The sequence below is a fragment of the Propithecus coquereli genome, unplaced genomic scaffold (assembly GCF_000956105.1).
Source record: "Propithecus coquereli isolate 6110/MARCELLA unplaced genomic scaffold, Pcoq_1.0 Scaffold5, whole genome shotgun sequence".
Taxonomy (NCBI): domain Eukaryota; kingdom Metazoa; phylum Chordata; class Mammalia; order Primates; family Indriidae; genus Propithecus; species Propithecus coquereli.
Window position 1 is genome coordinate 18,921,981 of NW_012150840.1, and position 24,312 is coordinate 18,946,292.

Consider the following 24,312-nt stretch of genomic DNA (forward strand, 5'->3'; position numbering starts at 1 on the left):
AACTAACCTGAACCTATTTGGGTTTCCTGCTGCCTCCTCCTCTTCCTTCATTTCCACCTTTCCTCTGTGGCTTTCCGAAGTGTGCAGTTAAGTCATCAGACTCGAGGTGCCTAGACATCAGGAGGAAGCCGCGCCGGTCCTCCCCTGCCATGTGTGACATGCCGGGGCTCCCTAGGAGGTTTGCTATACCTGGGTGGACTCTGGAATTCTGAATTTCAGCCTCGGGAAGGGAGGGTTTTGCCTTTTATCTTTTTTTTTTTTTTAAGTAGTATCTTTTTTTTTTCTTTTATCTGATTCATCATTGTCTTGAAAGTGCTTATTGCTCCCCTCTTTCCAAAATTGGGGCAACTCTTCCTCCTGCTATGATGGGCCCTTGGGCATCATGAACTTCATTATTCCTCACTGGCTGGAATTCAAACTGCCCATCTGTACTGGTCCAGTGCGTTGACCATGCACCTGAGAATCCACGCGAGACGGAGCCCTCCTCGCCGGCCGGCCTGGACGCTTGGGATCTGGTCACTCTTCTGGGGATGTATCGTCAGCTCTGTGTGGAGTTCCTCTAATGTAGCTTCCTCCTCCTCCTCCTCCTCCTCCTCCTCTTCCTCCTCACCGGGGTCTCACTCTCAGCACGAGCACCATTTCCATGGCAGCAAGCATCACTCAGTGCCTATTTCTATCTATCGCTCCCCTGTTTCCCTTCGAGGAGGGCACGGTGGGTCTCTCTGCTCTTTATCCTTTTAATGGGGCATAGCAATTCCTTAACTCACTTGCCTTTCAGGTAGTGCCAAGGGTGGGAAGAGCGAAATTGAATTTAAATGATGAAAAGCATCGCATGCCCGTGAAGGAAGCAAATTTCCACTTTCTCTTAAAAGCTAATAATGTTTCCGCCGGCAGCCCCCTACTTTTCTCTAAAGGGTTCTCCTCTCCTTAGCTCCCTCATTCATGGCTGCACAAACACCACACACTCCCCTTTGCAATCTTCCACTCTCACGCCCCCTGTGAAGGCGGGCAACTTATCAGACGAGTCCCGATGCTGCACTTTGAGAAATCATTCATTCACCTTGCTTTCACCCTTCCTTTCTCTGGTCTTGTTTGGGAGCTAGTCGTGGGGAAGTAGCAGATAGCAAGAATCTTTAGATCTTCAGCCTGAAGTTGATTGAACTACTATAAAGTAGCCTGTGTGGTAAAGGTCAGGGCAGAGTAGCTGAGAGTATAAAAAGGCAGAAAATATAATTAACAACCAGTGGCCATTATTGTTCATTTTGGCAGCTTTATGTCTGACCACATGTCTGGTGGAAAGAGCAGCTGTCGCTAAAACTGTACATCTAATATTGCTAACTACCAGACAGGAAGCATTATGTAAGATAAGGCTAAGTCCATTTATAATTTACACAAGTGTAAATTATAGTAACTTCGATTCCACGATTCCACTGTTGATGCAAGTGTTGTTTCAATTAAAGGTGGCATGGATAGATGTGCTTGTTCACATAATACAGGTATGATATGTTTTGCTCCAAACAGCCCTCCTTGAATAGCTATTGAAGGGGGGATAGATCTGTGGCTCTTAAAAATATTTTCAGCTCTGAGCAGGCTGCCTCTAAAAGGGCGATGTCTGCGACTAAGGTAAAAGCTTGCTGTAGTAAACTATTCTAAAGAAGGAAGCTTCCTTATTTGTTTACTATGCACTGCACTGAGACGGTGAGGAGAGTAGGAAGCACAGAGACAGGGAGACCAGGGAGACCTACTGCAGAGCAGCCCTGGGGGAACAGGAGTGTAAACCCCACAGGGGGGTCCCTGCCCTAGCTCCTGTTTTGAAGACCTATAACATCCAGACCCCGTTCAGAAAGTCATTTCTTCCCACTGCCTCCTAGCTATGGCTTCTGCTCCGACTGTAGTGTTAAGTGGAAGCACATTGAGAAAATGCCAACATACACTATGGATCTTTTGGACTCCCTAAATTTTATTTGATGGAGTTGTCAAACAGCTCACAGCTTGCAGGGTTGGTGGAGGGGGATGGTGGAAAGGAGGGAATGCTTGATCTTGATCTGGTTGCTGTTTTCTCTGTGACTCCTGCAGGGTCTGGCATTGGTTCTCTGAAAAAGAAAAAAAAAAAGAAAGAAAGAAAACAGAGAGAGAGAGAGAGAGAGAAAGAAAGAAACAAAGAAAATGAATAAACCTAGAAGAAAGAGCCACAACCACCAAAAAGCAATTTCACTGAAATTGAAACTGTTAGCTCCTAAGGGGGAGAAGGAGTAGGGGGAGTGGGTGGGAAAGAAAAAGAAGGGAGTGGAAGGTGGGGGAAGCCAGACAGACTATTACTAATAGCCATAATTAAACTTTGAAATGCTCAGTGATAATTAGCTAAATTTTGCTAATTAGTGTAAATGATCAGCCGGGAGAGGAAGATTATGCATTAGTTGGAGGTTACAGGCTGGCAGGGTCTTGATGTTTTCTGTTCAGGATGTGAACAGTTAAAAGCAGCTACTATTAAGTGATGGAATTTGCAGAGCAGTACTTGTCTAGTGTTCTTAAGTGTCTCCATCTCTCTCTCTCTCTCTCTTTCTCTCAGCTAAAGGAGTCGAGCCTTGCACAGGTTAAATGTGATTCTTCTCTGTTTAGTTTATTTCTTCAAGGATCATTTGCTCAGACTCCTCTTAATCTTTTTGACTGGTTCCCAGTTTGGTTTCTCATTAACCTATATCCAATAAGATTCAGTGTGATGGAAAAGAAGAAGAAAGTAAATAAATGGCTAGAGACCCCAGAAAAGGCCATCAGATCCACCAGAGCTGTAGAGTACAGTGAACCCCAGGCTCTGGCATGGCTGAGATAAGAAAGCTCATGAATTCAATTCTTCAGAATCCTCTTTCAATCCTGAAGTCCCAACCTATTGATTTGGGACTTGGAGAGTGAATGCATCTATATTAAGTAGGCTCCTTGCATATTTAATTAATGTTTTGGAGCCTGAAATCAAAAGAAGCAGCAATCAACAAAATGCCCCAACCTCTGGCTCCCATCCTACATCCAAGCTGTGACCTTTTGCATCTCTAACTAAGAGGACCAGAAGACCCCACAGAGCTTTGCTAATGCACCTCTCATTCTTACTTGGATTACACTTGCTTTAACCCTAGTCAGAGACGAAGGCCCAGCTAACGGCAATTGTTTTAAAAAATCTTTTGGGTGGAGGTGTAGGAGGCAGAGCATTGTGAGACTGATGGTTATTACCAATGGTTTACTGCCAACCTTATTCCAGAGTTAAAGGCAAGGCTCTCTGTGTCGTCTGTGGAAGAAAGAAATGCCCTTCATTTTAGTATAAAGCAAATCTAGAGTCTTGAGTCCAAGAACCTTCTTTGGACTCAGGAGAGAATTTTGTTTTTGAACTACTCTTGTTCCCCTTGCCCATTTCCTGAGAAGCCAAAGTCCTCAGAGCTGCTGTTAACCAGCTGTTGCCCACACTCCCCTTTCGCCACTTTCCAGCTCTGTAGTGGATTCACACTAAGCCAGATGTAAGAAACAGAAATTCTCCAAACAGCTGCTATTTTACCCACACATTTACTCATGCTTGGCTCCAATCTTCAGAAAATCGATTGTTATAGATTTGCCTAAAGTCTGTATTCCAGGGCAGGTTAGAGGATGCTGAACTCTTTTGTGAATTGGGGAGATGAGGACCACACCTATCTGGGGTACCCCAGACAGTCTCAGGTGAGGATTGTGTTTCAGGGTAGAATTAATCCTTTTCTTAGTGTGAATGTAATAGTCTTTCCCCTGTTGTTCAGTTTCTTCTTTTAGGGTCCTCACACCTCATTCATGCTCTCTTCTGTTCAGCAACCATTCAATTAACACTTCTTAAGCTCTTGCTATATGCCAGGCTGTGTGCTTCGCCTAAGGATATAGAACTAAATAAGACATTGTGATGTTCAGCTAGTGATAATTTCAGAAGTATTTTGATTACTATGAAAGATAAGAGCCCCTATATTTTAAAAAGTGCAGGGAGTGGGTGGGTATTCCAAATACCAAGGCAAATTAATTAATATAAAACCTAAATGTCCTTTATAAAATGCAGATTTACATTCTCCTGTTATTCAAGATATCCCTCCAGGTTTTCTTTTTTTTTTCATCCTCAGCTCTATTTCTGTACTTAAATATCATGTTTATCAAAGCACTAGGTAGTTTAGCAGTAAAGGATATATAAATAGTAAAATATATTTGTTTGCCAACCTTCAGTTTCATAAGGGAGTTTGTATATTTTTTCTTTTTTTTTCCCCTCTCTCACCTTTAACAACTCCAGTGCACATCTTCCTGGAAAAATGCTTTAATGTTTATAGTTTAGAAACAGGGTTCTCTAAGGATTCTAAGTTTTATGTGTACCTTACATTTTATCCTCTGCAAAAGAGCAGATCTTCCTGACTTTTTAGACTTTGGGGGAACTGAGGACATAGAACTCTTGGGAAGCTAAAGTTTAAAAGGGAACATATCACAATATATCTCACAAGAGACCAGGGTGGTCTCTTGCTCAGAAACCAGGGTGTGTATGTGTAGGGGGCCACATAAGTCCTATTCAAACCATCTTAGCAGAGGTGGTCATAGTGGCCCCCTGGTGACACATGAGCCAGGGATCTTTCTTGGAAGAAATTCTGCTACACATTCATTGTCACAGAGACCCGCCTCTGAAATTTTTCTAGCCAGGGGCTTGTTTTGCTTTGATCTGTTGAGCACAGTCTTCTGCTCAGCCAGCTGCTTTCTAACCACTTTCTCTCTGCCTGCCTTCTTGAGATTCAGTGAGCTGAATAATTCATAGTGTTGGTTGACAGATAAAATGATAAGATTTATATGTCTTTGGCCTAGGTGATGAATTGATTAAATTGGATTCTCTTTTCTCTCCTCTAGATGCATTGTTTTTCTTCTCTAAAGTTTGCTGGCAATTGGTAGGTCTGGAGATTAACTTGTTTTTTGAAAGACCACCACGGGACAATGATGATATCCTAGTGTAAATTTCTTCAGGACTTTCAGCATAGGTCACTGGATGGCACAGAGGTGAGGGTGAGGGCTGCTGTATTATAGAGAGATGAGATGAGATAATCTAGGACCCTGAGTGACCTAAGAGGCAAATCTCTGAAGATAAACCTTGAACTTATTCATACTTCCCTCCTTACATTAGTTTGCTAGGATTGCCACATCAGAATACCACAGACTGGGTGGCGTAAACAACAGAGATTTATTTTCTCAGGACTCTGGAGGCTAGAAGTCCAACATCAAGGTGTCAGCAGGTTTCAGGTTGGGCTTCTTTGGAGGCCTCTCTCCTTGGCTTGCAGATGGCCATTTTCTTGCCTGTCTTTATGTATTCTCTCCTCTTTGTGCATGCGTTGCCTGTGTCTCTTTGTGTGTCCAAATTTTCTCTTCTTGTAAGGACACTCATCAGATCGGATGTTTGCCCTCCCTAAAAGCCTCATTTTAACTTAATCACCTCTGTAAAAGCCCTGCCTCCAAATACACTCACATTCCGAGGTACCTGGAATGAGGGCTTCAACATAAGAATTCTGAGGGGACACAATTCAGCCCTTAACACTCCTTCTCCTCCCCCAGGGCCCAGTTATTGGGAGACAAGTAAAGCTGTACTGTTCAGGGAATCCCTGCGGAACTCAAACTTCCACAATGGGAAAATAAAACCTCAGTGACAATGGGAGCGGTTTACAAAACAGATAAGATGGTGCCTCAAGAGGAAAGAAATCTATATACATATATGGGGAAAACGACAGCAGTCGGTTTAGTTAAAAACTTGTGTTTGCTTTCTTCTCCTTTTATCTCCTCTGACTGAGTCCAGACCTTAACATGCACATCCGCTGATCCTGTCTGGCTGCAGGCACGTGCTCTGCAGACAGATTCTCAGGTCCACACACTGAGGTCTTCTCTACTTTCCCCTGCCCTTCTCAGCCCAACCCTCCAGCCATGGCGTTGACTTCTTTTATGAGCTACCCTTGCTCACTCTCTTCCCTTCCTGAGACGCACGCCACCCACTCTTTTTCACATTTCCTCCTTCAGTGAAAGAAAAAACAGGTTAACTAAGCATAAATTACTCCATTTTTTTGGCAGCTGAAAAATGTGTCCTCTTAAAAAGTTATCCATTTCATAGTTTTTCTGTTGGATTTTTAGCTTTTGCAAGTTCATCTTGAAATATAAATCTGAGGTAGCTTGTCATGATGCTTGGTGAGATGTTTGAGAAAATGTGTTGTAATTTATAAAGCTCTGGTTGTTTTAAATCCCAAGCAAGGCATTCAACTCTTTGGGGGAAATGGAATGCATTTTTTGTTTGTTTGTTTCTGTGTTCAGATACTTCTGGAAAAAAATGATTATGAGAATATGTGCTAATGATGATAACAGGTGAATCATGATGGAGTTCTAGTGGGCAGTGTGGTGTTAGGTGGGGGTGGGGATGATCAAACAAGGGATTTAGAGTTGGGAGAAATAGGTCTCAATCTTTATTCTGTCACTTAGAGACTTTATGAACCTGGAAAGTACTTGGTTTGACTGAGACTCAATTTCTTCATCTTTAAACTGAGAAGAGCAGTAATAATACTTACTATATATATATAACAGAATTGTATGGAAGATTAAACAAGTTGTGCTTCGTACATTGTTAACCACTGTGTACAGGTTAAATATTTTATGAGAAATATTTTCATCGTAATACTGCCCTCTTTGAATTCCTTGCACAGAGTCAAGCTTCAATGTTGAATGTTTGCTGTTTGGTAGACTGTGGTTAAAGCACGTGCATCTACTAGTTCTCCTCATTTTCCTATCTATAGCAATATTTTTTGCCTCTAAGAGGTTACTTCATTTACATACCACTTCTTTGGGTAAATGTAGATAAAGAAACCTTAAATGTATTTTTCTGTTTATGACACTAGAAGACAGCATGTGACAACAGTCAGCTTGTGACTTTTGGTAACTACCTTCTTAGGTAGAAATACATGTCAGGCAAACTTTAGCCTGGGATAACAAATTATGGCAAACCATTTATTAGAAGCTCAGAGAATTAATGAAGTGAAAATAGAGAGGTCTCAAAGAAATATTCTGAGACCATTTTGGAAATTCAGAATTGGATCCCATTTGCAGTAAACATATACAGAATTCAAACATTCCTATATTATGTCCATTGAAAACTGAAATTTTTAATCTAGTTGATACTAGGAAGAAACAGGTCTATTTTAGGATAACTATCTTCAGATCTAAAAATGGAGAACTTCTTTTAATGTAATTTCTTATACTTTTACTTATCAGAGCTCAAAGGTTATTGAACAGATAGGGACACATTACTGTGCTGGAACTCTTAGAGTTGAATTTGTGGAGCCTGAATTTAAAACCAGAATTCTTTTTTTTTAATTTCAGAATATTACAGGGGTACAAATGTTTAGATTACATATGTTGCCTTTGCCCCGCCAGAGTCAGAGCTACAAGCATGTCCATCCCCCAGACAGTGTACACCACACACATTAGGTGTGAATATACCCATCCCCTCCTCCCGCCTCCCACCAATTCTTATGGAGAGAACGTCGTGCCAACTCCTAGTTTTCTCCCTGACCAACTCTGTAACTTTGGATTATGACATTATGTTTCTTTTATTGTATTTATCTTTTAACTTTTGGACATTCTGTAGGCTATCTTAACTTTCTAACCTATGTTCTTTCTTTTACCTGTAGTTTTCTGCATGGCATGTAGTGTGTATGTGGCTTCAGACTATAGCTGGGGAAAACTTTATTTTTCATCTCTTCCTTATCGGTACAATGAGACAGTCGAGTGAGATGATCTCTGCAAATGTTTTCCAGCACTAGGAGTGCATGATTCTCTGATTTGTGTGTCTTTAAAGATACCATTGTGCATCTTAAACCTCTCTGAATTCTACAAGTCTGCCAGTATTTTATAGGTCTATTTTCTTGACAATCATAATAACTTATGCCAAAGCCACAAGCCAGGTTTTCTCTTTTCCCCTCAGTGAGAAGTAGCATAATGTGCAGGAGTGGCACACTGTGATGTTATAAAGCCCACAATCCGACTTCAGCACAGAGTCACGCTGCGATGGGAAAAATACAGCTTTCTTTTAAACACACCTTATTAATACTAGAAAGGAGCTATGCATTGTGTTTAAAATGCTCTGCTGTGTTTAGCCATATTGGGGCAGGGGGCAGAATAGCAACTGAGTTTATAAAGAGCAAGAAGTTTATTTCTACTTACAGTTAGAGTTTTGAGAGAGACTTGCTCAGATCCTACGCTAACATGTAATGCACACCTACTATGTGCCAGATACTCTTCCAAATGCTTTGCATCTATGACTTCATTTAATCCTCACTAGCCTTTGACATTAATGAGGTTACTACTATTGTACAATTAAAAACACAGAGAATCAGAGAGGTTAAGTGGCTTAACCAAAGTAGTATAATGGTAAAAGCAGGATTCGAACCCAGTTTTAACCACAAAGCTCTTAGGCTTTCACAGTCCATTAACTCAAGAAACAGAAAACAAACGCACTAAGCTCTTTTTTCAGGAATAGAGTGCACAGGTTAACGAAGCATTCTGATTAATGCAGTTAGCACACCTTTCCAAAACATCTGCAAGAGTGTCCAGTTCCTAATAAGGACTCTGGTGTTTGCCGGTCTTCCTGAACTCACTGCGACCCAAGGAGATAGTAAATAAGAGGAGCAGACTGACCAAAATTCACAGCTGATATGTGTTTTTTGTATGAATGAATGAATGAATGAGATGCCACCTGATCCATTCTCATGTACCAGGAGAGGAGGATGCTAGTTTATAAGAGCTTCAGAGCAATCTCCCCTTAACCAGATTAAGTCCCACAGATACTGATTCTACCAGTGTCGGACTCTCCTGGCCTTTTGTTACAATTAATTCTGCATGAGCTTCCTTCTCATAGGTGTCTGGCTTTGTGTGATGAGGTAGAGTTCCTTGGGGTGTTCTGAAGGCTACCTTTTTCTGGGAGACCCCAGTGTGAGAAACTGCTCGGATTCGGGGTCCCATGCAGGGAGACACTTCCTGGTTAGGTTTCACTCATGAGAAAGCAGGAAAGAAATTACCTGTCTGCTTCCCTGTTGCTACCCCCCATCTGGAAGCTGTGACCAAGTTATTAATCAGACATGTCTCCAGCCCTAGTCCTGACTTCTTGCTTACCAGCTATTGAGTGGCTGTAGAAACATAACACCCCTAAAAACCCAGCAAGCCACATTTTCTGAAATACTGTGCTACCTCTCCCTTTTTTATATTGTTTCAAAATATTCCTCTTTCCCTCTACATGAAAACATACCTGTGTATACTCCTGAGCGACTTTCCCCCAAACTATGAATTTCAACTCTTTCCGAGGCAGTCTTTCAGAATTTGAATATAATTACACTCTTTGGGTGCAAATTGTGGTTTTTGCTACATAAGAAACTAATGGAAATGATCTGCCTGTTCCTGTAGTTTACAGATTATATGCTTCAGAACTGGGGATATATATTTAGGCTGCTTTTCTGTGTGGCACATTAAAATGAAAATGAACTCGGGGTGAGCCACCATGGTTGCTAGGCAGTAGAGCAGGTTGATATAGCACAGTATTAAACTGAACCAGCGTCGCTGTTTTACTTAACATCTATTTGCTTTGCACCTTTGTTTCTGATAGTGTCATAGAACTGGAAGAGGGAGGAGGCAAGCAGAATGTGGCTATCTGCAGAGACTCAAATAAGGAGGAAGAAATAGTCAGCCCAAACACCCGAGGGAAATGAGCACTTTTAAAAATTTGAAATTGCTGTACAGAGGACTCATTTTATGAAGAACATACAAGACTTGTAGAAGTACATAGGTGTAGCTGACATTGTCAGGGACCTGAATTTGGGCAGACACTTATCTTCAGAACAGGAGCAATGACTAGCAAAGAAGAACTAACTAGTTTTCCAAGGTTGGACTTTGCCTCAGTGGTTCCAGACAGAAGATCATCACTCTGGTTGAAAATTTTAAAAGTGAAAATTTTAGAACTTCCACAGTTTTAATTCCTGGCCTCAAATCTCAGACTTATCATACACAAGTAGTGATAGGCAGGAAAGACTTTAGGGCTACTTTATAATTAATAACTAATGGAATAACTCCAATTGCTTTGAGACCTTGGTTTTAATAAAAGCCTGATATCCCTTATGAAAAAAGAGCTAGACCACAGACAGATAAAGGAAAACCCTCTGGGATTCTTGGGTTTAATTTTAGCAGCATTCTGATTATTTAAAATGTTTGAAAAGATGATTAAAGGGTTAAATCTAAGCTGTTGGGATAATTTGGCTTCCTGAACAATCTGGGCGGAAGGAGGGCCCTGTGGTTTGGATAGCCAAAGTTTTATCGTGTGTATATTTTTCCATTAGCCAATTACTATGTATCTTTTCCCACAAACCTATATCATAATTGGATGGACATTTTTGAGTGTTCCTTCATGTTAATTCAAACTTCTTAGATGAAATAAACCCAAGAAATTAAACCTCTACTTTCTCGAGAATGACAATAGTATCTATGTTAGTCTTTAATAATAATTATAATAGTAATAGACCACTTTTTATTAGTTCTTTCAGTGGACATTTTTTTAAAGGTTTTAGTTCAGTTTACCTCTCCTATGAAGTAGGCATGGGTGTTTTCCCATTTAAAAGCGGCAGACACTGAGGCACGGCAAGTTTGTGTCACTTGCCTAAGGTCATATAGGTAATACGTGACAGAACCAGGTTGGATATCCAAGCAGTTTGAATCCAGACCTCTCTTAATATTTAAATATTTATGCAATATTACCTGGATGGTAGAACAAATGTTCAAAGTGGCTTTCTTAAATGGAATACTTGATCATTTTTGAAAGGACCTTTTATGTTCTATCTAGAGCCAGGATAAATTATGAGGCCTATGAATATTTTCTAACTTAACAGCTAACAGTACACATTCTACCTGTGTCAAAGTCTTAACCAAATGCTTTAGCTTAGTGCATTTCATCTTTACTGACCATCCTTCAAAGTAGGTACTATTATTATCATGAATTTACAGGAAAAGAAATTGAGCCTCAGAGAGTTAAGCAACTCATTCAGGTCCTTCCACTTACTAGTGAGTTAGTCCCTAGCATCTATTGAACTTGTAGGTCAGGTAATCTGCACAAATGTAGACCTGTTTCTGGATATTGAGTGCCACTGATCAGAATACTTCCGCATATTCACAAGTCCTGTTATATTATAGGAAAGGCCTTTCAAAAAAAGCCTTTGGAAATACAGACCAGTTCTAGAATCTGCTGGCAAAGAATGGTTACATGTTCAATCAAGGATCTGAGAGTGAGCAACACCCCCCACCCCCAATTGACATATTGACAAGGGAGCCCACTGGTGGCTCACCCTCCTCATTTTTGATTCACTCTAAGGAACTTGGAGGAAATTTAGTTTCTAATAGTTTCAGTAGGCTCTCTCCTCAACTTATAATTTTAGGCAAACAACCAAAACTTCCTGGTTCTGCTTCTCTCACCTGCAAGGGAATGAATTGTAAGTAATGATCAAGAAGTGGCCTCCTACCTTTGTTTCACAAATTTGGCATTCATCTTTCTATTAATGCTGATTGGCAAAATTCTGACAATGTGTAAGATATTTCTACACTCTTCTTAGATCACCTTGAATCTACTTTTATTCTTGGTCCTTCACAGATATGACAGCAGTTCATTAATTATGAGGGTAAAATGAATGAAATAAATGTTTCAAGGGTGACAGTGTGTTTTTAATTTGAGCAAATGTGTATGTTTACATGCATATGTAGATGAACGTGTGAGGTCAAAAATACAGTGTAGCATAAAGGCCTTAGTAGCAACCTACTTAGCTCCCGGCCTGGAATGTTAAGATCAGACATGAGGACTAAGCCTGCTGCGCATTACAGGTGTAGGGTTGTTTCAGCGCCTGCTTCTTACTGCCATGGTGTCGTTTATCAGTGCAGTGTTGTCACTGGGCTCATGTCAACCAGTCAATAATAATCTCAGGAGAGGACAGCTTTTATATGAAATAGGAACACAAACCTAGACCCCTACGGCCAATCCCTCTTTGTGGGATAACTCAGGTTTCTTGTTTTTTTTTTCATGTCGGAGGGACATTTTGTGTGTGTCTTGCTATCCCCACTATTAAAGACTTATGAGACTAGCTATTAAAAACACTCTTTGAGACAATTCTGAGATAGTGCCTCTTCATTTCCCTTCACAAAGTAACTCCCTGTTGGCAGCTCAGAAATAGACTCACAATCTCGTCACCAAGTTCCTCACGCCCTGGAGCGATGCCCCTGTAATAATGTTCTGATGAAGGACTTTCACTGGACTTAACAGCTGTTTTACATTTGTGGAATTATCAAATGCTGAACCTGCAAGAGGTCTTTAGACACCTTTTCCAATCAGATTATTTTTCACGTGAAGAAACTAATACACCAGAAGTTTGTGAATTGTTCCCAAATCACACTTTTCAAATGAGGGGCAAGTTGAGGCTAATATACAAGTTTTCAGATTCTCTATTTAGTCCTCTTTCTACTGCACAGCAGTGTTAGTGCTCAAGCTTTCCAGGTGTCATCTGCTTTGCTGTGGACTGGGAGACTGGGATCGTCTCCAGTACAACTTGAGAAACAAATCAGCACAGAAACAGCAGAGAGCAGCGTGACGACCCAGATACTCCAAACACTCGCGCTGTTTCCTGTAATTGCCACCCCAGAGTGCAGCTCCCACTTCATCTCTGGCATGTCCCTCCTCGCAGGGTCCCCTGCTTTCTCTCTGCCCCAGCAGCCTGGGAGGGAAGTTCAACATGCTGCAGTTCAATCAAACTGTTTGATGAGAGCTTCTGAGCCTAATTACATGGAAGGTTTTATCCAGTGAAAGGAAAGAGGAAAGAGAAAGGGAGAAATTAAACTGAAGTGTAAATCAGTCGAGGGCTTAGATCCCACGCTTTCTTTCTTTTTAATCAAGAGTAAAATGAGAGGAGAGTTTTAAGGATCATCACAATACACCATTAACTACCCAAGGAGCTCTTCACTCAAGACGGTTTGTCGTGAAAGGAAAAGTGTACAATCTGTCCATAAAAAGGAAGCATCCGAAGGTCGTGCTGCAGTTTAGGAGCACAACACCGAAAGGTAGGACAGATGGTTTTTCTGCCACTATTTCATCTTGAATTCCCCTAGATAGCCAGCACATTTTCTTATACACATTAGGGTGCTCAATAAATATTTTATATCAATGATCTGGTCAATATGTAATGTGTAATTGGGACAATTATATTATTATGTAGACAAGTATAATATGTTTTCAATTCATTCAATAAGACACCACACCTGAAAGTATTCAAAATTTTGGCCAGTTTCCCTTTGTAGTTGGTGTAGGGTGAGTACATCCCTCTAAAATTAGTGTTATTTGTAGAATGTTCTACAGTGTTACAGAGAAAACTCATGATCTTTTTTAATCCTCAGCACAGCCCTGTGCTGTAGGAGGACAAGTGGTATGATTGTCGTCCATCCCATATTTTTAGCTGATGTAATCAAAACCAAAGAAGCAGAAATGACTTGACCCAAGTCATTCGAGTGTTAAGTGACAGAGCAGAAACTGATACCCAGCTTCTGCCCATTGTATCACCCTGTATGACCTAGTATCTTGTGTAGAATTTCTGGGCTTTTCAGTATAAGAAGGGTAGGAGAACAGTATTGGCGGAAGAAATGCACTGGAGTTCACACATAATTATTGGGTACTTGTAATGAGCAATGCAAGGCACTACAGTGGAAATTGAAACATGGACTTGGCCCTCAGAAGTTTATAGTGTGGTTACAGATTCCTATCTTTTCCATCCCTACAGCAGCTGCAACCATATCACCCGGGCAGTTGCAACAACTTCCCTTAGCAGATCTTCCTCACCTTCTGTTTGCCCCTCCTGTCCATGTTCCACCCAGCCCTGGAGTCATGCATCTGAAGTGCCAATGGGATTATGCCGATCTCCCATGGATGAAGGTCAGTCAGGTCATGGCATTCCCTCTGCACCCAGAACAAAGCCCCTAGCTTCAGGATCTCGCCCCTGCTTATCTCCAACTTCATCTCCTAACATGGTCTTTGGCCACCTTGGCCTTCTTACCACAGGGCCTTTATATGAGCAGTTCCTTCTCTCTAGAATGTCTTCATCCACGTTGTTCCATGGCTGCTCCTTCTTATCAGAATGTCAGTCTTCAACTTCAGTGTCCTCCCCTTAAGAGCCCTTCCTAATGACCCAGTCTAAAAAGGTCTCCTTGGAGTCTCTCTCTAGCATACCACCTTGTTTCCTCTTCATTGTAGCTTGACTGTCTTCATGATAGCTCCTTGTGTGTGTATGGCTTCCACCAGCCCATTAGAATGTAAGTTCTGAGAGCAGAGACCTTGTCTATCTTGTTCATGGTTGTATCCCTAGTGTCTGAAATAGTGACTAGCAAAGAGTGAGTCTCCATAAACATTTGCTAATGAAGGAATGGACAGATACTTGGCATAGATACCCCCAAATATGGCTCTTACCCAACATTTTAACCTCAATAGGCCAGGCCCTTTAAAAACTCTGCAACTTTGCATTATACTGTTCCTTTGATTGAGAATCTCTCCCATTTGGAAGACTTCTATTAATTTCTCACATTACAGCTCACTCCGTAGTATCTAGTCTGCTAAGATTTCTCTGTCTCCCATCTGCACAGTGAGTTTGTCAGCCTTCTGTGTTTCTTTCTTCATAGCACTTTTTTCACTGAATAATTAAAATTATTAAACACGTATTAAATCTTATACTATTTTCTAGGCACTGTCCTAGATGCCAGGTACTTAAATAAGAGTAAGATTTGGGTTCTTCCTATAAGTGGTTCATGCCTTGGTGGAAGGGCTCACTCTCATTTCATTGATGGTGATTATTTTTCTTACTAGGCTCTGATGAGAAAAACCAGAGGGTAAGGGTAAGAAATGACATATTCATTTTTATATTCCAATTGGTTGACGTACCTTTTATAAAAGGTACTTGACAACACTCATTAATGAAAGAATCTAGTGAGTGGGTTGAAGAGGTAAGAATACAAAGTATTTTAATGCATGTTATAGCATGACAACCATCGTGAGATAAGTAGAAACTACTTTGGGGATTTAGAGGGGAAAGACGTCTCAACCAATTAGGTCATTAAAAGGTGTTTTTTGGGAAAAATAAGCTTTATATCATGTTTTGAACAATGATTTCCACAGACATGCAGGAGACAGGGTGGAATATACTTAGGAAAATATCAGAGAGATGTTCAGGGATCAGTGACCCAGTTTGCAGAGTGACGGGCATGCAGGGGAATATTGTGAGAAGGGCTGGCAAAGCAGGTTGGGGCTCTTTGTTGAAGGACACTGAATAATAATTATAATTACAATTGATGTCTTTGACATTTACAGTTTACAAACCAGTGCTTGAGCACTATATGATATATTCCTTTTAATCGCTTGCAGTTCTTTCATCATTATCACAAGAGAGGAAAAGGATTAAGGTTGAGAAGTTGATGCTTGAATCTTATAGGAGGATGCTGGTTGGTATCTTTTCAAAATGTGAAATTGGTATTGTAACTCCTTTACTCAAAAAACAAAACGCCAAAAAAAAAAAAAAAAAACCAACAAAATCTTCTTTCTTCATGGGTTTCCATTGCCCTTCAAATTGTGATAAAACTATTTAATGTGGCCTGGAGGTTCCTGCCTGGTGTGGCATCATGAGCACATTTAGCCTCATCACCCACCAGGCCCTTCTGCCTTACTTATTCCAGCCTTGGCCTTCTCCCAGCCATTCCTTCTTGCGCCCTACATACTTGTCTGTGCTCATCCCATTTAAGCAATTTCCTTACCTCTTCCACTGGTTGACACCTACTAAAACCTAAAGTCTTTTTGTTTTCGTATATCACTTCCTCTAGGAAGCCCCCCTTCCACTTCTTTGAGAAATTCAAATTCCTAGAATATAGGTTCTCATAAACTTCAGGAACTCTTCCTTCTTACAGATTTCACAGTTGCTGTTTTACATTTGGTTGTGAGATAATTTGATTAATGTCTCCACCCTAAGTAGATTCCACTGAAGTCAGGGTTGCCAGAGTTAGCAAATAAAAACACAAGAGACCCAATTAAAGTTGGCATTTAAATAAACAACTGACTTATTTTAGTGTAAGCATGCCTCGTACAATGTTTGGGCTCTACTTAATCTGTCAAAAAATGTTGTCATTTATCAGAAATTCAATTTTAACTGGACAGCCTATATTCAACTTCGATGTCCTCCACTCAAGAGCCCTTCCTAATGACACAGTCTAAAAAGCACTCCTTGGAGTCTCTGTCCAGCACACCACCTTGTTTCCTTTCACTGTAGCTTGACTATCTTCATGATAGCTCCTTGTGTGCGTATGGCTTCCATCAACCCACTGGAATGTAAGCTCTGATAGCAGAGACCTTGTCCATCTTGTTCATGGTTCTATCCCCAGTGCCTGAAATATTTGACCACCCTCATCGGAGAGCACGTCTATTCTTCCTTCTAGCATAATTTCTGGGGGCGCAACAAACAGGTATTTATCCAATATTGCGTGAATAAATACAGTGAGTTATTGATAAAATATTCTGGCAGTGCCGTGTAGGCTAAATTGCGATGACAAGAAACTGAATTTGGAAAGACTAAGTAGCGAACTTTCAAAATCATCAAAAGGAAAGATGATAAAGACAGGGTGGTGGCATTGAGGCTGGAAAGCTGGAGATGTGCAGGAGGAACACTTCCGAGTGAGGGTCAGAATGTCCCCAGGTGTGACAGTGTTGCACACCAGAACCAGAGGAGGAGGTATCAGGGCCATTGCAAATGACTGGTGATCAGGATCAAAAACAGTAACAAAGATAATAATAAATGTAACCCTTCTCATTTATATAGAGCTTCACAACTTCAAAAGAGTTGTTAGGTGAAACACCATTCCCCTGTGTGGGAGAGCATTGTTTCTGAAAAGATGGCCATTTAATTATCACTTTGCTTTGTAAATTCAATTACATTTCCCAGTCAATGCAATGTTTAGTTCAGAGATGTTTGTCTTCATCCCTGCGTATTTTTAATGGGTTCCTTTTATTTAAGTTCCACACTTCCCAGTGCTGAATCCTTTATTTCTGAAGCACCAGGTAATTTTGTATTATGCATAACAAACCTCAAATGCATTTGTGATTAGCAGGTTGATTTTGTATCTATCAAATTTTCTAAAAATGGGCTATAACTGGCCTATAATGAAATGAGCAGCCAGAGGCTAATTTCTGTGGTTTTTCTCTCTGATGCCAGAACAGGTAGACAAGTCACAAGCACCCAGTTCAGATAATAAAGATGTAATTGCAGTTATTCAAGTTTGGGTTGAAAGCAAATCTTTTCATTCCTTAGCTTCATGGCTTCTAGCTACAGAAGGCCAGATGATCGCATATTCTTAGCCAGATGAGTGAAGAAAACCATGGTTCTGTGATTGACAGCTCCTCAGCTGCTCTTGCAGAGGTCTTAAAAGTTTTTCCTCAGCATATAACTTGCCTGAGAGTGGCTGTTTGAAAGATCAGGTGTGATGAGTAAACAACTAGGTGAATAAGATAATGAAAGGCAGCATAGTTCATAGGACAAAACTTGGGCTTTTCAACTCCACACACCTGAGTATGACCAGCACCGTTTCAATTAGCAGGTTACTCATGACCAGAGGTCAGCAAACTTTTCCTTTTAAGGGCCAGACAGTGAACATTTTCACCTTTGCAAGCCATCTAGTCTCTGTCTCAACCACAACTTCTTAACTCTGCCATTGTAGTATGAATGTCACTGCAGACAGTATGTAAACAAATGAGCATGGCTATGTCACAGTAAAACTGTATTTACAAAAAGAGGCAGTCCAAGTTTTCTGAGCCCTGCCCTAGACTTAAGATTCCTGATCTCAAAATGGCCATAATAAAACCTATATGACAAGGTTATTGTGATTAAAAATTTTTATATACACAGAGAACTTAGCACAGAATCAGACACATTGATAAGTGTTCAGTAAATGCTATAATAACCAGTACCATGATAATAATAAATGAATTTTAGGGCTGCTCGAAATCTTTGGTAGTCACAGACAATTTTCTCCTTTTAAAAGACACCTAAACAGAGGATCCAAGAAATATAGGGACTTAGCCAAGGTTACTGCAGTCTGTTTCCCCACAATCCTGTTCCTATACCACTTCTGGAATGCCCAGTAAATACGGCAGCATGAAGTCGAGCTGTATATCGGGGGATATTTGAGCATCTCTTCAACATGAGTGCACTGAATATCAGCCATGTATATAAGACACTGTGCTATATATTACAAGTCACACAAAGATCACATAAAGTTGTCTTTGAAGATGTAACAGCTTATAATCACCCAATAACGATAATGAGGTAGAAAGTGACAATTATGAAAAGAACGAGTGCCTCCTACACGCCAAACACTGTGCTTAGGTGCTTACATACGTTGTCCCATACGATACCTTCAACAGGTTAATTTTCAGCATTTTATCCTTGAAGACTCTGAGGCTCAAATGTTAAGTACTCTGTTCAAGGCCAAGAGTTAGTAAGTGCTGGAGCAAAGATTTTAACTCTTTTCTCTGATCTCATAATGTGCTTTTTACCAGCCACTGGGGAGGACCTCATGGATAAAGTGTAGTTCAGTTAGCTATTGCTACATAACAAACAACACTAAAATGTTGTGTTTAAAACAGACATGTTATTTGCTTGTGATTCTGTGGGTCAGCAATTTCGGCTTGCTCCAGCCGGGGTCCCTCACGCAGCTGCAGTTTTCTGGCAAGTAGACTAGGGCTGATGGTCTAGGATAGTCTCACGTAGGTGGCCATTGCTCCTGGTTATTAGTCTCGGGGGCCTCAAGTGGTATAGTCATGTCTGTTCCACATGACCTCTCATCTTCTTGGCCTGCCTGGGCTCCTTCACATGGTGTTCTCAGAGCTGCATTCCAAGAGAGGGTTATAACAGGAGCAGCAACTCTCGAGAGTTTGGAAGCCACACAAAGCCACACAACAGAACTGTCACTGCATTCTCCTGGTCAGAGTCCGTCCCAGGGCCAGACCATATTCAATGAATGGGGAAACAGATGACATGTCTTAGCCGAAGAGCAGCAAAATCACATTACAAAGGCATGCAGGGACCGGAGGATTTCTTGCTGTATTTGCAAACAATTTACCACAGAGTGCTGATTGAGTTGGACCTTAACAGAAATAGAAAGATTTGGGAAGTATGGACTTTGCCAGAGCAGGGATTATGAAGAAGGCATTAGTTCACATGGGCCAAGAACAGGGCCACACACCTGTATTATCTAAAAAATTTTCTTGTTCTTTTACTTTAACGAGAGAATTGCTATTACTGTTTGTAGGGACATAATTACAAATTCCTCATATGTGATGCTTTTAACTTTTTAGAGGATTTTTTTTTTTTTGGTGCGTTTTCTTACTGAGAGAAAGATGGAGAAGCTACTCACTCCTCTCCTCTCTGCCATTTTCTCCTTTCCGTGTCATCATTGCAGCAAAGCCCAGGTGCCCGGCTCTCTTTCCAAAGACAATTGTGTGAACCATCTGCTGTGATTGAGTATGTGCCCCAGCAACTGTTTTGTTGCTGGAGATAAAAGTCTGATGGACTTTAAGACGGAAAGGGAGGAAGAGGAGAAATTTGATTTCATCAGCAGCTGTCTTACCTGTCTTCATTAGGATAGGCTGTGGACACTGCAAGCCATCCTGAACCAGCGGTCATGAAACTAATAGGTGCCACTCAACCTAGGCTGCTCACGCTGTTGCCAGAGCCTTGTCACCTCAGTGATTATTGCAGAAGGAGAAGGAGTCTCCTGTAGGGAACACAACAGCCCTTGTATGACAGAAGTGAAACTGAAAGAAATAGATTTTTCTATTAGCTGCAAATCAAACCCTTGTACATCATCCCTTGGAGGTGAGAGTACCTGATACCCTAAGGCAGGGCTCAAACAAATCATTTGGGCTTGCAGAGGACAATATGGGATTAATATCTATGTGCGTGTATGTGTTTGTGGGTGCATATATGTTCGTGTGGTGTGTGTGTATGTGTGCATGTGTGATAAACTATATGGCTCCTCTTTCGAAGTCTTGGAATTAGCTACATGTGCATGTTTAAGAGATGCATTTGTGGGTCCGAAGTTGGAGCAAAGAAACTGAGATGTATTTTGCAGATGTAAGTAAAAGACAGGATCTGGTCCTGATTAGGGGAATCTTGAAACAACTGAGCTAATATAATATGCAGCCTCCCAGGTTTCTGGCTATGAGCTCTTTTTATTCCAGAAATGTTTGCTGATGAGGGAAGAAAACATGTCCTTTTCTTCTGACAATCAAACATTTCAAATGTCAGCCTGCATGGGTCTTTCTCTCCATTCCTGAGGATCCTTTGTGTTTCAGTCTAACACCTCACATCCTGTGGGTTGTAATAATAATGGTAGCAGTCACCACTTATTGAACCCTTGTCAAGTGCCAGGTGCTATACATATATTACAGTGTCTGTCATCCATATAAGAATCCTTATATCAGTATCCCCAGGAAAGGATCAGGGAGGTTAAGTAACTTATTCAAGAACACAGAGCTTGTAACTTACAATGCAGGAATGCAAACCCCCAACGCCCATGCCCTCCTGCTGTACTACCCTCCCTCTTCAGAGTTAGGAGTTATAAGGGATACCCTTTGTGAGTAGTATAAAGATTTATTAAGGAATTTTAAATTCAGCTCTTGTGTAGATCTTCTTTGGAAAGTCTTCTTAGTTGTTGACAGGTCAAAACACCAGCTACCTGATCTAATAGTGTTATTCGAAAGACACTAAAAATCATGACGCAGTTAAGACTTTTGGCATCAGAATAGAGTTGCTAGATCATCTTGTGACTCATCTAGCATCTTTTCTGGCCACTCTTGCTGCATTGTACAGAAAATGAGGTCTGGATGGGTCGAGAGGCAGGATCAGAGTGCTGGAATAATGGGAAAGCCTTCTCTGCCCTCTGTCCTTTCTCTGCTACAACACTTCACATCTCTCTTAGAATAATTTACTGTTTTTTAGGTGTCACATCAAAGACTGCGGTAAAAACCACTCAGTTGTGATCAACCTTAGGTCAGGAGTTGGCAAACATTTTTTTTTTTTTGTAAAGGGCCAGATAGTATGTTCAGCTTTTTAGGCCAGAAAGATCTCTGTTGCAACTACTCAAGTCTGCCTTTATAGCTGGAAAGCAAGCACAGATAATATGTACAGGAGTGGGCTTTTCTGTATCGGACACAACTTTATTTGCAAAAACACAAGGAGGGCTGGATTTGGCTTGCTATCTCTGCCTTAGGCCTTTGAAGTTGTGTCTGTCTTGAGGAAGTCACACTTTGGGATTTATGCTCTCCTACCAATAATATAGTTGTAAGACAATAGCAGTAGTGGTGGTGATAATAGTGGTGGTAACAATAGCAGCTGTGGCATCAGCAGCAACAACAATGCCACTTTTTTACATTTGCTTCATGCTTTGGAGTTACAAAGTATTCTCACAATTATCACCTCACACAATCCTACTTAACTCCTGCTCAAAAACTACGTAAGCAAAGGAGATGTACCAGCCAAGGAGTGGGGTACCATGAAAGGAAGATGAGATAAACTGCATTTGGTGATAGAAATTAGGGGTATGGGATGAAAACGCCTAGAGAAAATAATTGTGTGCTTCCTGGTCCCATTAGGGAACGGTACATTCAGCAGCAGGGTGAGTGTCAGAGTTCCCAGATAACATGTTTGCCATTCAATTCCATAACTCTGTAGACACTTTGCATTTAAACCTGTCCAGAAAAGGGAGGTGTGATCTAAGAGTCTGTGGTGTGAGGAGCGCTCTTCATCTCCACCCACCACTTTTTGCATCTCGGTATGTTAATAAATAGCTGTAAAAAGTGACCTGTGTTGAAAAAGGTAAACTGAGGCAAAATAAAATTGTTAAAGTGTTCATTTGCACAAACAGTGATTCATGAATTGGTCAGCTCCAAACCAGAAGTGATATGGAAGCTTCATTGAAGAGGCATAAGGCATAAGTTTTTAAAAGTGAATGCAGAAGTAATACAAAGAAAATATTTCATTGGTTACAGTTATAAAGTTGCCTTATTTGGTGTATCTTGCTGGAAAGCTCCTGGTTATATAATTACATGTTTGTTAGCTGCTTCTGATTGGTTGAGCTTATGTTCTGTTTTTCTTCATTGTAGGCATTTACAAGAAATAGCTCAAGTTAAGTTTTGCTTATGTTTGCAAATCAAACAAGTTTAAGGTCACTTATGAGGCGTAACTAACTTTGCTCAGGGATTCTTCAAGCCTGGTCTCCTTTAACTTTAATGCCTTTAACAAGCATTTATTTAAAACACTTACAGACCTTTTCTTCATGCTGAAAACAAACAGGTATATGAGAGTCTGGCCCTAAAGCATCTTTAATTCCAGAGACACAGACCCGTAGGAACATACTGCAGATTGCGGTCTTCAACCTTGCAGCCTGCTGGAAGCACAGCAGTCATGTCAGGGTCTCTGGGCAGATGTCTGGGATTGACTTCTGGCTCTGCCATTTGTTAGCCATGTAACCCTGGGCAAGTTCCTTTTTCTAGTCTCTTTGTCATGTTCTTCATCTCTAAAATGGGGATAATATTTTTTTAAACTACATATGGTGAGGATTTAAGAGCTAATCGGTGCACATTAGCTTAATTATGCCTGGCTTAACAATGCCTGACTTAATAATGCCTGGCATTAGTAAGTGCTCAAATAAATGCCAGGCACTATTATTACCACTGTTGCTGTTGTAATTGCTGGTGAAGAATAACATACAAAGTCCCATGCAAACCTTACATTTTTCACTGTGAACGTCATACATTTTCAGAATTCTAGCTGCTTGGTTCTTAGAACATTTTTCCAGCACCTAGAGATTCCACAGCCAATAAGTCTTTCGAAATTTGTTGACAAACACAGAGTTAAATGAGGTGAGCAGCGTTTGTCCCTTGACATTTTACAGATGGTGGGAACCTTAGGGGTTATCTAAGCCAGGAACACATTTTCAAGATAAGGAACTGAAGTTCATAGAAAGTAAATGACTTTGCCAAAGCAGTACACTCAGAGCAGAATGAGGACTGGAACCTTGCTGATTAGGTTTTTTCCTCCTGACTCAAAACTCCTCCAGCCATTTTAAATGTATCCCATTTCACCTAACAACTTTCCCATATTTTCATGATTATTTTAAGGATCCCACTGGCTCTAGTATATAAACTAGCCTTGTAATCCCAGTCCGGTGGCTTCACCCTGCCTGCCCTCAGTTTCCTCATCTGTCCAGTGGTGCAAACTTACATTCAAGGATCCCTAAGGTGGCTCCCAGTTCAGATAAGATATGATCCTAATGAATCAGTTGGGGTCAGAGTGGAATTTTAGTGAAGTCCTCGTGTCAGTGGGACTGAGATAGTACTCTAAATCGAGAGAAAATTCAAGAACAATATTCTTTTTTTTTTTTTTTTTAATCTGAAAAGACAGTTGTGTTCCAGTGTGAAATAGCCACCAGGCTGGGCAAAAATGTGCAATGTGATTTCATCATTGAAATGAACACGTGTTGACCCTAAGTTGCTCTCTGTTTCTCTAGAGACTTTTCCACTGCTGCAGAGCTTCTCTGCAAGCTGGGATGCTTTGTCAGCTGAAATTCTTTCCAGAGTGATTGGTATACATTGATTCTATTTTGTTTGGCTCATAGGTGGGGGATAAAAACAAGATACCATAGCCACATTAGACTGTATAGTTCCTCTAAAGACTGAGCACATCCTTGCTGAAGCCTCCTCATTTTGACAGCTCTTTCTTTTTATGCTTCATTATAGTGCCTCTTTCACGTCCCTCCCTCTCGACATTGTGCACCTTGTTCTACATCCATCAACGGCACTCTGTGTTTTTATATTTAAAGGCAAATGCCATTTAAATATAGTTCTTCCCTTGTTAATATACTCACCTGTACTTTGGCAGAGATTCAGGCATATACACACACACACACACACACACATACTCCTATATATATATGCAGTTATTTTAATTCAAGTTTGTGTGTTTGCTTGGCTATTTTTAGTGGCTATTCATTAACACCATGATCTTATTCTGAAAATGCATTTAATCTGCACAGAGCTTGAGAGGTGTACACAGCTTCCTGCCAGCTTTCCAAGGTCTCCAGGCAGCTGGTTTCTTACTTTCCTCTCAGCCCTGACATCTAGTTCATCATCAGAGATAAGCCCCA

At 40.8% G+C, this 24,312-nt stretch overlaps 1 protein-coding gene across 3 annotated transcripts in view; it reads left to right on the top strand.

The window, feature by feature from the left end:
* The first annotated feature begins 450 nt into the window (after window positions 1–450).
* The window catches only part of LOC105819766 (neurexin-3-beta), a 615,260-nt gene continuing 591,398 nt past the window's right edge, over window positions 451–24,312 (top strand). For all 3 annotated transcript variants that reach the window (XM_012656066.1, XM_012656067.1, XM_012656068.1), the window contains exon 1: window positions 451–716. In XM_012656066.1, coding sequence (XP_012511520.1) covers window positions 451–716 — 266 coding nt within the window. The remainder of the gene's footprint in view (window positions 717–24,312) is intronic.